We start from the raw sequence: 16,167 nt of genomic DNA, 5'->3' as shown, positions 1-16,167 counted from the left end.
GAAATAAATAAAATCTTTTTTTTTTTTTTAAAGCATCTTCCAAGAAAAGAAAGTATGTGTCCACTTATAAAGATATGTTTATAAAAGCATTCATTATTCATAATAGCCTAGAACTGGAAACAGGTCAAATGCCCAGCAATTGATGAATAAATAAACAAAATGTGGTATATCTATTTAATGGGGTACACTGTTCAGCAAAACACTACTGATACCTATTATAGTATCAGTGAACTCCAGAAAAGTTTAGACAAGTGAAAGAAGCCAGATGCAAAAAGCTACATATGGTGTGATTCTATCTTCTAGGAAATGTCCCTCTAGAAAAAGCAAATTTGTTGAGAGAGAAAGTAAGTAGTTCCTTGGTGCTGGGGGTAGTGAGGTAAGAACGAGGTTAACTATAAATAGGCACAAGGGAAGTTTTTGGGATAATGGAGATTTTCTCAAATAGGGTTTGTGGTTGCACAAATCTAAATTTTACACAAATTACTTAATTGTTCATATATTATCAGTGAATTTTATGGAATGTAAATTGTACCACAATAAAGCTATGAAGAACAAATAATTTTGAGCATCCAGATGTGGTATTTTAGAAAAAATGAAGTTTATCCAGAAATAAGCTTTTTGGTTCTCACTATGCCAAGCCTGTTGAGTTTACTTGGGCAAAATTGTAACCAGTCTATTTTCTAACACAGTGTACACGTCGTACATTTAAAAGATACTGATCAGGAGCAAGTGATGATTGACGGAAAAGAAATAAAAGCTTTAAAAAGTAAAAAGTAGGGCAGCCTGGCTGGCTCAGCAGTTTAGCGCCGGCTTCGGCCCAGGGTGTGATCCTGAAGTCCTGGAATCGAGTCCCACATCGGGCTCCCTGCATGGAGCCTGCTTCTCCCTCTGCCTATGTCTCTGCCCCTGTGTGTGTGTGTGTGTGTGTGTGTGTCTCATGAATGAATAAATAAATAAATTTTTAAAAAAAAGTAAAAAGTATATCCAGCAAAGAGTGTTTAATGTTGGCTTGTTACCTTATATATGTCAGTAGCACCTGAGGCCATCTTGACATTAATAGCTTGGTATAATTACTGATTACAGTGATGACATCTAATCAGTAAGAAAAGCTTGATTTATTTCTGTGTCCCTAGGTTATGAAAGCAAGGTAATTATGTAAAAATTTATAAAAATTAATTATTAAAATTGAATGTAAAGGAACTAGCTTCATTTATGCTTTTATTTTTATTGGAAAATGGTGCCAATGTATGAGGTAAATTATATTAACAGTGTGCTGTCTTGGTCATGTTACACCTGACGAATCACACTATACTAGGACCTGTAATTAGTGATTTTTCTAGTATTAATAATAAAATTATAGTAGTTTCATCAGTTTGCATTAACTTGACTGTCTTGTAACTAGAAATCTTAAAACTTTCAGGATTTTTTTCTGATGCAAGCTAATGCATTCAGATGGTAAAATAAAGGTGGTTTTCATTTAGTGCTAGTTTTAACCTAGTACTACATAACAGACCACCCCAAATCTTACTGAACTTAAAACAACTTATCTTTCATCATTCTGTGGGTTGATTGGGCAGTTCTTGTGCTTGTCTTACCAGTCTTACTTACATCACAGCTGCATTTAGCAGATGGGTTGCCTGGTGGATGGGCCAGGGGATGAGCCTAGCTGGGCTTAGCGAGATGCTGAGCTGCTTCTTGCCACATGATATATCTGAGGGTTCTTCACACATAGTGCTTTAGGGCAGTGTTCACAAAAGAGCAAAATCAGAAGTTGTAAGGCCTTAAGTTAAGAGTGTCATTTCTGCTGCTTTTTGGTCAAAGCAAGTCACAAGGCCGGCTGAGATTATAAGGGTGGGAAAGTAGACTACAACTCTTGATGGGAGGAGCAGTAAAGTCCTATGACAAAAGAGGCATGCATACAATGTTTACTTTTTTTTATTTTTTGCCTTTCTGTTCTTTAAAATATAAAATTCTGCTTTTCAGAATTAATTGGAACAGATGACTAGGAATATAAACTTGAGGGATCCCTGGGTGGCGCAGTGGTTTGGCGCTTGCCTTTGGCCCAGGGCACGATCCTGGAGACCCGGGATCGAATCCCACATCGGGCTCCCGGTGCATGGAGCCTGCTTCTCCCTCTGCCTGTGTCTCTGCCTCTCTCTCTCTCTCTCTGTGACTATCATAAATAAATTTAAAAAAAAAATTTAAAAAAAAAGGAATATAAACTTGAAAAGGTTTGCTTTAATATAAAAAATGAAGAGGTTGACTTAGAGGAGTTCTTGGAAGCTTCAGTCTGATGAGGCTACACGTAAATACAAGTATTTTCTGAAAAGAAAATAGCTTTAGCTTTGCTTGTTTCTATACTACTTTTGTGTCATTGTACGGCAACTTGAATGTCGAAGTGAGAAGAGGTGTTTTGAGCTTTGAAATTTGATTGACCTGGATGGGCATTTTATGCTTTTATGGTCTGTTTCTGTATCTGGAAAGTGAGGATAAAAATATACCTGGATTAGGAAGATAAAAAAAAGTTCTAGAGATAGATGGAAATGATGGTTGCACAACAGTGCTAGTATATATCTTTTTAAAGATTTTATTCATTTAGAGAGTGAGAGAGAGAGCGCACACATGGGGGAGGGAGTAACTGGACAAAGTGGGAGGGAGAGGGACGAGCAGACTTTTCATTGAGTGCAGAGCCCTATGTGGGGCTTGGGCTCCATCCCATGACTCTTGAGATCATTACCTGAGCCAAAAACAAGAGTCGGATGCTCAACAGACTGAGCCACCCACGTGCCCCAATGCTGGTATATTTTTAAGGGTGAACTCAACACCTAAAAATGACTGAAATGCTTAAAGTAGATTTTATGTTATGTATATTTTATTGCAGTAAAAAAAAAAAAAAAAAACATGTACCTTAAAAAGCACTTATGAGGATTAGATTTAGTAACAGACACTCAGTTATGCTTATTCACTAGGCAGCTTGTTAGGGTTACCTTCCCTAAAATTTATTTAACCTTTACTCAGAGAAATGTGTTTCTGAAATACTGACTACTGGTAGAATCATTTTATGTATGATAAAAAGAGAATCCTACAAAATCCTATGAACCTTTTTAAAAATGAGTACTCTGGGTGAATTTGGATTTTCAGGTAATCAAGAGATTTGCTTATATTGGATAGAAAATGTTCTCTTTAGATGTTTCTCGTTTTCTTCTTTTATGCTTTCTTGTCCCAGAAGGACATAATGAAATACTTTGCCCAACAGTGGGGATTTATTCAAGGGGTTAAATATTACTACTCTTTGTTAGGATACATAAACTCACTTGAGACATGAATTGATGCCTGATACTGCATTCATTTATAGTCAGCAGTGCAATTTAAAAAATTAATTCATGATTTTTATGTTGAGAATCTTGAAGATTGGTAATTGATTGACAGTTCATCTAATATGTGCTAGTGTTCTAGATACTGGAGATACAGTAGATAATAATACAACTGTCCTGGCTCTCATGGATTTAAATTCAAGTTGAGATTTTAGTCAATAATTAATGGAAATAAATACGTACTTTGATTTGGAGATAAGTGGTAGAAAGAACTAAAAAAGCAGGATAAGAAGTTAAGAGAGTAATGAGGAAGAAGAGACTATTTTAGAGAAGAGGGTCTAATGTTGGCATCTCTGAAGAGAAGTGTGGGAGTGAGCTATGCAAAGAAGTGGGGAAGAGCATCCCAGACTTGAGAAATAGCAGGTGCAAAGGCTTTGAGGTAGGGCCAAGGGTGGTGAAGTTGATTGAGCAGGAAGTCCAGTAGTTGACAACTACTGAGTGAGGCTAGAGGAACATTAAAGAAGGTGAGGTCTTAAAGATAGACAGGTGTCCTATTTAAATTTTTTTCTGAGGCACTGGTAGGGACTTTGTATTTTAAGTGTGATGGGAAACCATTGGAATTTTTTTAAAAGCCTTTTATTTTGAAATGGTATTAGACTTTAAAAAATTGCAGAAATAGTGCAGAGTGCCCATATATTCTTCACCCAGTATCAATATCTTGCATAACTATTATTGGAATCAGTTTTTTGAGGTAGTATTTTTTTTTAATTTTTTTTTTTTATTATTTATTTATGTAGTCATACAGAGAGAATGAGAGAGAGAGAGGCAGAGACATAGGCAGAGGGAGAAGCAGGCTCCATGCACCGGGAGCCTGACGTGGGATTCGATCCCGGTCTCCAGGATCGCGCCCTGGGCCAAAGGCAGGCGCCAAACCGCTGCGCCACCCAGGGATCCCGAGGTAGTATTTTTTTTTTAAGATTTTATTTATTGATTCATGAGAGACACAGAGAGAGAGGCAGAGACACAGGCAGAGGGAGAAGCCGACTCTATGTAGGGAACCTGACGTGGGACTCGATCCAGGGTCTCCAGGATCAGGCCCTGGGCTGAAGGTGGCACTAAACCTCTGAGCCACCCGGGCCGCCCTTGAGGTAGTATATTGCTTTAAAATTTGCACTCTCCTGCTTCTATGTGAAGACTGAAGAGGCAAGAGATGAAGTCTCGAGACCAGTTCAGAGGCTAGTGTACTGTGGAGAGTTGATGAGGGTGGGAAGCTGACAGTTCCTTAAAAGAGATGTACCCAAGTAGCTTCTTGGAACTCATATTTTTAAAAACCTGCTTTAGAGTATCTTACCAAGAAACTGCAGAAAGCATTCCCTGAGACCAAACTTCTGTACTGGTTATTTTTTAAGAGGAACAAAATACTAGCATAATTTAGATCAAGAAAAATATTATGTATAAGCAATTTTGATAATGAAAGAAGGTAGTAATTGACACAGGTGAATAAAGAACAAATAGCCACATTTATCTGTCTTGAAAATCAGTGAGTTACTTAGGCATTGGTTCCTTTATTGTAAGTTGCCAGTAGTTTTTCTTTGAAAAAGAAAACTAGTAAATATCACATTTCAAGTTTTTACTTTGTGTGGAAAATGCTTCTTATTTTGGCAAAGATTGATTACCAGGATTTTTCAGTGCAAAGATATAATCTGCATGGCTAATCTTTATCCTTTTTATTTTCAATTTTTACATATTTTACTTGAACGTTAAGAATATGATCCATAGTTTGAAAGTTTAAGGAAAGCATTGTACAAATATTTTGCTAATGTATATAGTTAATTTATAGATCTATGATGGTGCTTATATTTATTTATTCATATTTTAAAAAGATTTTATTTATTTATTCATGAAAGACACAGGCAGAGACACAGACAGAGGGAGAAGCAGGCTCCATGCAGGAAGCCAGACATGGGACTTGATCCTGGGACTCCAGGATCACGCCCTGGGCGGAAGGCAGGCGCTAAACCGCTGAGCCACCCAGGAATCCCCCCCCATGATATGCTTTTAAAGTATTAATGAAGTTCATGAATTATTCTCAAAATTGTAGTTTTCTAATGTTCTGTAATATCAAACAATTTACTAATTTATGTACTATTTCCAGCTTTTTGTTTTTTATAAAAACAGTGAGGTGATGAATTAAATAAACCTTGTTCTGAATGTTGAACCTAAAATTAAGTACTTTGTAGTAGTATCTACTCTCCTTCACTTTAAGAACTAAAAGGTAACATTTTTTTTGTGGCGGAAGTCTGAAAATCGTAGATACCTTTGTTCTTTGTTCTAATTCAACTCTTTAATGCATGGCTTTATGGAATTTATTTTCATTAAAGAGGGAACATAATTGAGAGGATTGAGTGAGATACTTGTAGAATATTTGGAACAAAGTCTGGCAAGGAGTTCATGCTTACTTAATATCAACTCTTAATAGAAGTAGTGTAAGTGGGATTGAGATTATTTAAAATAGCTTTATTTTTGCTTGTTTTGAAGAAGTGGTCTGTGAGCCCCCTTTGTTATTCACCTGATGTCTAATGGGTAGCTTCTGGTTGTCAGGCAGTGTCAGATGTTCTCATGTACATTATTTTGGCTTATGATGAGGGTAATAGGCTCTGAGATGTGAAGTTATTGAGTCATGGTTGCATAAGAGGTAGGCTTTCTAACAGAACTACCCAAACCTGCCATCTGTTGTTGACATAAAAGGCTTTTTAATATGTCAGAATCACTCCTGATAAATGTTTATATTGGATACTTTCTTATATGCAGAGGTGTAGGATATGGGCTCTGGAGATTGAAGATATGTTTGGTACACTGTCTTGTAGTGTTGGGGACACTGAGATACAAGGTAAAAACTGGTATTATTAGAAATTATACACACTTAGAGGACAGAGATGTTTGCTTCAGGGAGGAAGTTAAATCAGGGATTTTTTTTTAAAGATTTCATTCATTCATTCATTCATTCATTCATTCATTTATTTACTTATGAGAGAGCGAGAGGGATTGAGGAGAGAGCGTGCGCACCCACACGAGCAGGGGTTGGGAGCAGAGAAAGAGAATCTGGAGCAAATTCTGCCCTGAGTGTGGAGCCTGACAAAGGACCAAGATCCCATAACCCAGAGATCATGACCTGAGCCTAAATCAAGAGTCAGATACTTAACGGACTGAGCCACCCAGGTGCCCTCAGGGATGGTTTCTTGAAAACAGTTAACATTTAAACTGAGTGATTTGGGAGGAGTGGGATTTGGATGACTTAGTTGAAGAAACAGTAACGAAACATGAGATGTGTATAGAAAATAGTGCGTAGTTTGTTTTGGCTACTGTGTGTGAATGAATGAATGTAGGGGAAATTTTATTATTTATTTTTAAAAGATTTTATTTTTTTATTCATGAGACACACGGGGGGGGGGGGGGGGCGGGGCAGAGACACGGGCAGGCAGAGGGAGAAAGCAGGCTCCATGCAGGGAGCCTGACCTGGGACTTGATCCAGGTCTCCAGGATCACGCCCTGGGCTGAAGGCAGGCGCTAAACTGCTGAGCCACCCGGGCTGCCCTCTAGGGGAAATTTTAGATTGAAAAGGTAAATTAAATTTAGGACCAAATTGTGTAGGATCTTGAAAACGTGACTTTTGAATTCAGACATTCATTAGTTGAGTGCATTTCTTTTAGTCACTATAGAAGCTAGGTACATATGGTTTGGAGAAAATAAAAGGGAATGAAAAATTTAGACCACGATGAGATTTTATTAAAAAGGGAAATTGGTGGGCATGCAGAATGGTAGAAAGAACATTCATTTTATTAGGATAAAGGGAATGAAATTTCCAATCCTTGCCCTGCCATGAAGTAGTTATATAATGTCAGGAGAGGCCTTTTACAATCTATGTGCATCAGTTTCTCAGTATGTAAAATGAGGTTTGTATAAAAGATCATTAAAGCCATAATGAGATGGTGACTGTGTCTTTTCTTGTCTAAACTAACTAAGATGCTGAAATTGAAAGGAGGTACTATTAATAATTAAGCTCAGTAGCAACTGAATTATATTCTTATTATGAGTCTACTTTCACCTATTTCAAAACTCAAATTTAAGCTACTGAAAAGAAAAAGAACTAAGACATAAATCATATGTTTAATGTTGAACAAGGTAAAAGTAGTATAATCTGAGGAAATAGAATCTTTTAAACATTATTTTTAATTGAAGTATAATTGGCACTCGGCGTCACATTTGTTTCAGGTGTGTAACGTAGTGATTCCACAAGTTTACGTGTTAATGCTGCGCTCACCACCAGGGTGGCTCCCATCTGTTACCTGCAGTGCTGCTGTAACACCCTTGACTGTATTCCTCCTGTTGGACTTTTGTTCTTGTGACTGACTCATAACCGGAAGCCTGTACCTCCCACTCCCCTTCACGCATTTTGACCATCTACCACCCCCCAGAAATAGAATCATTTTTAAATAAGTATCTGCTTGATGTTACGTACGAGTGGTGATGATTAAAAACGTGCATATGAACATGGAATTGTTTTGAAACGTATATTGTTCAAAATAAAGTCCGTTACTCTCATAGACAAAGCTAAAGACAATTACACGTCACTGTAAGAAGTAGTAAGTCTGGCATTTAGGGGAAGTAATGAGGTACTTCATTTACACGTGTTTTCTCAACATAATTCTTTAAATGTCTTCAGGGACTGCAGTCTTCAGGGTAGTTTACCTTGTATTAGCTGGTCTTCCAGACTGCTGTGCTTGCTGTTTTAAATATTCTTGTTACAGTTTTCAAGATCTTCCCTTGATGATAGACTCAGTGCTGTAATTTTCTGGCTTTTCATGATGGTTCAATACAATTATGCAGAGGCATCTTTCCCCCCAGCCGTCCTATATAAGTAAGAACTGCCTGAGAGCTTCAACACTATGGATTTTGATAGCCAGATTGTTATTTCAAGCCACTTTCCCATATTTTCTAGTTTTCTCATATTTTAGACAAGAGATTCTCAGGCACTTGATGTACATGGAGATCATTTGGGTATTTTGTTAAAAGGCTAATTCTGATTCAGTAGATCTGTGGGCCTGAGAATCTGCTTTTCTAATAAGCTCCTAAATGATGTGGAGTTGCTATTCTGTAGACTGCACTCAGGACCAAAAGTTCTAGAAAGTTTACTGGAATTCTGTAAATCTTAGGATACGGGGCATTAAATTCCCCGGATTCTTTCAGAATTATCGATAGTTTTAAAAAAGAAAACTTAGTACTTCTGTAAATTTAATAATACAGCTGATTGAATAATGTTTATCTTTTATATTCACATTTCCCTCTTTCATGTTTACCTGTGTCTTAACTCTAGTTTTGCTTCTTTCTCATTTCTTTTTTTTTGTTGTTGTTGTGGTTTTTTGCTTTTGTTTAATGTATTATTGTGTTTTGTGGATCTGGTCAGGGAACCGTTACTGTATTTTATGTTTGTATCTACATTTTATTTTGCATGCGTAACGTGGCTTTGCCTGGATGTTCTTTTTGGTAAGTTCCAAATTTATAAAGCATATTGTTTTTTTGTAGTGTAAGTTACAGTGTTTTTCATCTTTTTTTCCCCTCTCACTTCTAGTAATGTGCTCATGCTCATGAGTTGTTTTTAATTTTTTTTTGAAGAATTCATTTGTATTTTTTCCTAACATTTTCCAACTTTCCTTAATAGTAGTACAGTTTGATACTAATCTGCTTTGATTGGTTTTATAGCCTCATGCTGTCAGTTGCTGATCACTATTAGCAATTGCTGTCTCAAGTATTTTGGTTTTTTAAAAAAGCCTTAGTCATCTAGAGATGTTGTTCTAAGAGCTTCTGCTTCCATATAGTAATCATAAAAGAAGATAGTTTGTAGTAATATTAAATATCTTTGTTCTGAATGAACAATGCATTCTGATTTTGTTTTTACAGCAACAGCTTGCACAGCTACAGAAAGAAAAATCAGAGATTCTGAAAAATCTGGCATTGTACTACTTCACATTTGTAGATGTTATGGAATTTAAGGTAATGTATTTTAATATGTAAAATTTAACATAGAATGATGTTTGTTAATTGTATAAATTGCTTTGTAACTTGTAGATAATAGGGATCCCTGGGTGGCGCAGCGGTTTGGCGCCTGCCTTTGGCCCAGGGCGCGATCCTGGAGACCCGGGATCGAATCCCACATCAGGCTCCCGGTGCATGGAGCCTGCTTCTCCCTCTGCCTGTGTCTCTGCCTCTCTCTCTCTCTCTGTGACTATCATAAATAAATAAAAAATTAAATAAAAAAAAAAAAGTAACTTGTAGATAATAAAATTAGAATTCTTCTAGAACTAAAAGTTAAAATGCATTTTATTTGTATGTGTTTTCTAAATTCAGTATTATTTATATAGGTGAAAGATTAAAATCAGCTTTTATTTTTAGGACCATGTTTGTGAATTGCTGAATACTATTGATGTTTGCCAAGTCTTCTTTGATATTGTAAGTATTATTTTCAGTAAAGTTTCCAGTTCTATTCTGATTTTCTAATAGAACTATGGAGACTGAATATTTTTCTTTAGAAAAAAATCTCCATGACTAGTGTGTGAAATTTTAGCATTGTTAATTTGGCTTATTTTCTAGCATTTTTTTAAGGTAAGAAGTTATAATGTATTCTTTGTTTTTGTTTATTTGTCACTGAGTATGAGTCTTGCATATTGAGAAACAGTTCTTAATTCTAGTATTTTATTTTAGTAGGTCTTTTAAAAAGTTAAGTGAATAATATTTTTCTCTGTAAAAGACATACTTGATGGGATCTTTCTTAGGTGAGACAATTTCTATATACAGAAAATCAAAGTGAAGAATGTCTCCGGTGACAATTTACTGATTGAATGACTTTTATTACTTATTTATTTAATACTTATTTTTTTTGCTTAGTGAGATTGGCTCCATATTCCTTGTTATTCTACTTTTGTTTATTCTTTTAAACTGTTACCAATTAAGGCAATAACAACTTTTTTTCATCCATAAAATTGTGTCACCAACACAAAACTATTATCTGTAACTTCCAAATTTTAGGTATGTTTTTTGGTGAAAGGAATTAGAATTTTAGAAATGGGAATAAAATAAATAACTATAGATTGGATTTCAGTAGCTGCTGTGAAGATTTTTGTACATTTAAAAGTTAGCAAAATAAGGAGTTAAACTTGATTTTTGTTTTCTAGACTGTAAACTTTGATTTAACAAAGAACTACTTAGATTTGATCATAACGTATACGACACTAATGATACTGCTGTCTCGAATTGAAGAAAGGAAGGCAATCATTGGATTATACAACTACGCTCATGAAATGACCCATGGAGCAAGGTAGACCTCCATTATACAAATCTTTGTGAAGTTCTTAGTTTGATGGCTAACAACTCACTGATATTTGATATGTCTGTTTTAAGTGACCGAGAATATCCACGCCTTGGTCAGATGATTGTGGATTATGAAAACCCTTTAAAGAAGATGATGGAAGAATTTGTACCCCACAGCAAGGTAGGACCTGGTTTTTAAATGTGCTTTAATGGGCATGTGAGATACAGGGTAATGAGATTGAGCTCCACATCAGGTTCCATGCTGAGCATGGAGCCTGCTTAAAATTCTCTCCCATTCTCTTCCTCCTGCGCCCCTACCCCCCACCGCCCACCCATGCACACTTGCTCTCTCTCTCTTTTTCTCTCTCAAAGAATGAATGAATAAATAAATAAGCATATGAGATGACATAAGGGTGAATAGAGTTAACAAACTTCTTTTATGAAAAACATTAAAATGGGATATGAATAGTAGGCAAGCATGGTTTTATCTAATTGTGAACTGGAGCACTCATTAGTTAGATTCCAAATAGTATATGGAGACTCAGGGATCATTCATTATAATTTTCACATTTGGTATTGGGTATAGAGGTAGTGAAATTTAGTATTTGAGAATGTCTACTCTGATACCAGACTATCTTGGTACTAATCCCAATGCTGCTGATTATTAAGTATATAATATTGGGAAAGTTACTTAACTGTTATCATTGTATCTCACTTTTCTTATCCGTAAAAATGGAGTAATGGTACTTGCCTCATGGTTGTTAGGATGTTTCAATGAATTACTTCATAAAAAGTGTTTGGATACATAGTACTTGATAAATTTTAGCTATATTAATTAATAAAGCTTTTTAATGAGGAAAAAATGACGAGTTTTGTGAAAATGCTTGGGAATGTCTGTCTTTTACAATATATTGAAAAAACTTCTGTTCGAAGGAGTCTTGCCATTATGGCTTCTCTGCAGTTAAGGCTGATTTAGTGTACGTAAGCACATGAAGGAAATGTATAGGTATCTCATAAATCCTCATTATAGGTAAGGAAGTTGAGTGCTGGAGAACTGACACGATTAGGCATTTGGCAGTAATGGCAAAACCAGAGCAAAAGCCAAGATTTCAGAATCTTAGTTCATTCTTTTTGAATGACGAGTATTAGACATTTTAATAATACACTATTTTGTATGCATCTGTTAACACCAAAATTTTCCTTTGTTTTCTTACCTCTGAAAATTCTGAAGGTGTATTTGCAGTTTAATTTTTGCATAGCTGTATTATAGCCACAAATTTATATATTTAATGTTTTGAAGTTAGTTGGATCATTAGTTATAAGCTAATAGATGGCATCAGATTTGAAGTAAAAATCATCCTTATAGATGGAATTCCTCAGAATTCCTCAGAGTCAGGAATTCCTCAGAGTGTTGATGAGCACATTGTAGTCATCTGTCTCTGATTTTAGTCATCTGTCTCTTTTTCCTCACCTAGAACTAGCTTCCCTACTTCTCCCTTGTTTTTCCTCTGGATCTGTGTCTGACTTCTTGCCAATCATGTCTGACCTTATTTTTAATTACCCACTTCAAATTTGTTTTTTTTCCCACTTAGGTGATAAAAATTTCCTTAAAGGTTTAAGGGTTGGATCTCTTTTTAAATAAGCTCTCCATACTCATTCACATATACTAGGCTATTAAATTGCTTGAGGACAATCATACAGTTGGATTAGACCATTTATTTCCTTATTATGATTTTTTCTGATGTACCATGATATCCCAGGTTTTTTGTTTTGTTTTAAGATTTCCTTTTTCTTCTTTTTGAGAGTGTGAGTGGGGGAAGAGCAAAGGGAGAGGGAGAGAGAAAAATCTCAAGCAGACTGTACTGAGTGCAGAGCCTGATACAGGGCTCAAGCCCATGGCCCTGTGATCATGACCTGAGCTGAAATCGAGAGTCAGATACTTAACCAATTGAGCCACCTAGGCATCCTAGTATCCCAAGTTTTAGTGGAAAGCCTATTTTGTATTTGCTAGAATTTGTTAAAATTAATTTAATTTAAAAAATATAATCATTTGGTAGAGCATCATAAAAATAGAGATTTCTAGAGTCTACTCTCAGAGGTTCTAGTTTACTAAGTTATAGGTAGGATCCTGCTTTCTGTTTTCTGAACAAATCCCATGGTAGTTCATGTGCAGCTAGATTAAAGAATTACTCTTAAACAGAAGTTTTAGGAAGCAGAGATGAGTACCAAAGCACAGTTAAAAGCAAACAAGAAGCAGATGAGAAGAAACATTGAGTATCTTGATGATAAAGCTGTAGTTAACAAACCAAACGGCAGATAGAAGTTAAGTAATTTATTAAGATAGAGTACATTTTTTTATAAGGCATTCTTTGGAGAAATATGAAATGTGTTGCGCTCTCTTAATACTTAGTCATATAACCCTAATGTTATGTTATTTCAGTGAGAATTATCAGAGTACAAAAGAATGACACTAGGTTTCCTACCCCTTTTGAAATAAATATGTCATGATTGCCAAACATTTTAACTTCTAAGGAAGTAACATGATTTCCTGAGCTAAGCTCTTGCCCAGGAATGCAGAATCTATTTTGTTTTTATGAAGTTAAAAAAAAAAAAATTCTAAAGGAGATTGCCAGACCCATCTCAAATATTATACGGAGTGTAGTTGTGATTAGGCTTTGTTGTTTTAGGATGGTACAGTTTTAGAAACACACAGCAGTTGTAGCTGAAATTTAAATGAGAAAGGAAAATGTTATTCCTCAACGTCCTTTTTTCCTATTTTAGTCTCTTTCAGATGCACTGATTTCTCTTCAGATGGTGTATCCTCGAAGGAATCTTTCAGCTGACCAGTGGAGAAATGCCCAATTATTGAGTCTCATCAGTGCACCTAGTACAATGCTTAATCCTGCACAGTCTGACACTGTATGGTTCTATTTTTCCCTTTTTGAATGAAAATCAACTTTAGTTGATTTTTAAAATAACATAAGTTTTACAGTATTGTTGCAGTTTTTCTTCTAATTGATATTAGCTCATCAGTGAAATTTATTGCTAAATGCTCATTAAGCCCTACTGTTGAGTTTTATTTCTAAATTCTGATGCTGAGTTAATACAATTAGTGTATTTTCTTACACTAATTTAAATGTTTTGTTCTGTTATGGTAGAAAATTTGGAAAATGCAGAAAGTTTTAAAGAAAAAAACAAAAAACACCTCAATCTTCACCAACCAGAGAAAATCATTACAATTCTTTCACGTAGTTGACCCTTGAACAACACAAGTTTGAAGTGTGTGGGTCTCCTTACACTTGGGTTTTTTTCTTTGATAAATACCATAAAAAAAAAAAATACCATATTTTCTCTTTCTTAAGATTTTCTTAATAACATTTTCTTTTCTGTAGCTTAATTTACTATAAGAGTACATTATATAATATGTATTAACATGCAAAATATATGTTAATTGACTTTGTGTCATTGGTGGGGCTTCTGGTCAATAGTAGGCCATTAGTAGATAAGTCTTTGGGAGTCAGAAGTTCTGTGTGAATTTTCAACTGCGCAGGGAGGGGGTTTTGACACTCCTAACCCTCATGTTGTTTAATCTTTTCTCTGTGAACAAAGATGTTCTGCAGGTGGAGAATACACACACATAATTACTGATTTGGGTGAGACACTGAACATCCATGTACATTAATCTTTTTTAACTTGATTAAAATATTATCTTTTGGAATACTGCAAACTCTGAAATAGACAGGAAATTTGGAAGTTGCCATTTACCAAATTGAAGACAAGCAGGAGTATTATTTTAAGGGAGGTTTCAGGGAGTGTAAATATGAAAGGGGCACAGCTCTTATTGTCCTTTATGACTGCACATTTAAATATAAGTTATAAAACTATTATCTAGCTTTTCAAATATGTCATGGTGGTATTTGAGCCAATTATTGAGTAGTAAGAATTTTTAGGAGGAAAAAAAGGAGTGTAACTCGGTACAGGATTTGTGTTTTTAGAAATTCTTTTAATCACAGATTTGTATCTTCTCTTTTTAAGATGCCTTGTGAATATCTTTCTTTGGATGCAATGGAAAAATGGATAATCTGTAAGTAAAATTAGTTTTGTAATTACCCCTCAGGTTTTAAGTTTTTAGAGAAAAATAACAGGTAACATGGATTACTTCTATGCTAAGCACTGTCCTGCGCCTTCTCTGTGCGTTACTTCATTCAGTTCTTTTATGACCCTGTCAAGACTAGATTGTCTCTTTTATAGATAAGGAATCTAAAGCTTAATTCACATAGGTAATCGATAAAGGCAAAATAAGAACTCAGGCTAATGCCAGGGCTCATGGTGTATTATGTTGCCTCTCAGTAGAGCTGTCAAAACTACATTTTTGTTTTGTTTTTAAGGATTTTAAAAAATATTTTGTTTATTCACTTAATGTTTTTGGTTTTGATTTACTTCAGTACATATAATAGCGACTCGTAGTTGGCAGTTAGATGCATGGAGGATAAAATTTCTTGTGCTCCTGAAAAGTTCACAAATTTTCGGGGAAATAGACATGGTGACACACAGATAAAATAGAGAATGAGAATTGCTATAATACAGCTGCTTGTATCACCCCCCGGTCCAGTGGCAGAGGGAATAATTTTAAGCAGTTTGTGTTTTTTACTTTCTCTAGTTCTTGTTTCTTGATTTTTTGACTGTTAGGCAATATTTGTTGATTTCTTTATTATAGTATGCCTCAAATTATAGTGAAGGATCAGGTTTTTTTTTTAAACAAATTTTTAGATTGATACTTACATAAAATATGAATGACTAAACTACTAATAACTGAAAGTGAATTACTAAAGTTACCAGAAATAAAGTAATAAAGATACAAAAGAAAAGCTCACATTTTTAGGGGTGGCTCAGTGGTTGAGCATCTGCCTTCAGCTTGGGTTGTGATCCCGGGGTCCTGGGATCCAGTCCCACATCAGGCTCCCTGCATGGAGCCTGCTTCTCCCTCTTCCTGTGTTGTGTCTCTGCTTCTCTCTCTGTGTCTCTCATGAGTAAATAAATACAATCTTTAAAAAATCCACATTTTTAATTATTAGATTGTTCGGTCTAATAGGTTACTAGATTTCTACTATAAATGTCAAATTTTTATGAAAATTTCTAAATACTCGTTTTCGTTACTTAATCTCAGTACACCCTGTCACTTTGAACAGCACTGTTTTTATTATGAAAGAAAAGTAATTTAGGACATACTCCCTATCCTTAGCCTTTTTTTAAAAAAGGTTTTCTTTCTTTCTTTCTTTCTTTCTTTCTTTCTTTCTTTCTTTCTTTCTTTCACACACGAGTGGCGGAGGTGGGGTAGGGGGAGAGAGAGAGCGAATCTCAAACAGAGGGGCTCAGTGTGAAACCTGTCATGAGACTTGATCCCACCACCCTGAGATAATGACCTTAGCCAAAATCAAGAGTTGGATGCTTAACCATCCAGGTGCCCCTCCTTAGCCATTTTTATTAA

The 16,167-nt window shown here is 35.4% G+C and overlaps 1 protein-coding gene and 1 long non-coding RNA gene across 14 annotated transcripts in view; both read left to right on the top strand.

Moving 5' to 3' along the window:
- NCKAP1 (NCK associated protein 1) overlaps positions 1–16,167 on the top strand; it is a 102,002-nt gene that overhangs the window by 26,094 nt on the left and 59,741 nt on the right. For 7 of the 13 annotated variants that reach the window (XM_072752120.1, XM_072752115.1, XM_072752116.1 and 4 more), the window contains 6 exons: positions 9,279–9,365; positions 9,765–9,821; positions 10,544–10,686; positions 10,770–10,860; positions 13,461–13,598; positions 14,715–14,763. In XM_072752120.1, coding sequence (XP_072608221.1) covers positions 9,279–9,365; positions 9,765–9,821; positions 10,544–10,686; positions 10,770–10,860; positions 13,461–13,598; positions 14,715–14,763 — 565 coding nt within the window. Of the gene's footprint in view, positions 1–9,272; positions 9,366–9,764; positions 9,822–10,543; positions 10,687–10,769; positions 10,861–13,460; positions 13,599–14,714; positions 14,764–16,167 lie in introns of all 13 variants that reach the window. The other 6 variants (XM_072752112.1, XM_072752117.1, XM_072752118.1 and 3 more) reach the window with 1 other exon arrangement.
- LOC140598194 (uncharacterized) lies at positions 3,931–7,066 on the top strand. Its single transcript, XR_012000349.1, has 2 exons — positions 3,931–4,065; positions 4,273–7,066. It is a non-coding gene; the product is annotated as an uncharacterized lncRNA (long non-coding RNA).

The sequence above is a fragment of the Vulpes vulpes genome, chromosome 3 (genome assembly GCF_048418805.1).
Source record: "Vulpes vulpes isolate BD-2025 chromosome 3, VulVul3, whole genome shotgun sequence".
Taxonomy (NCBI): domain Eukaryota; kingdom Metazoa; phylum Chordata; class Mammalia; order Carnivora; family Canidae; genus Vulpes; species Vulpes vulpes.
The sequence above is the reverse complement of the archived record's forward strand: the minus strand, read 5'-3'. Positions and strand labels throughout refer to the sequence as shown.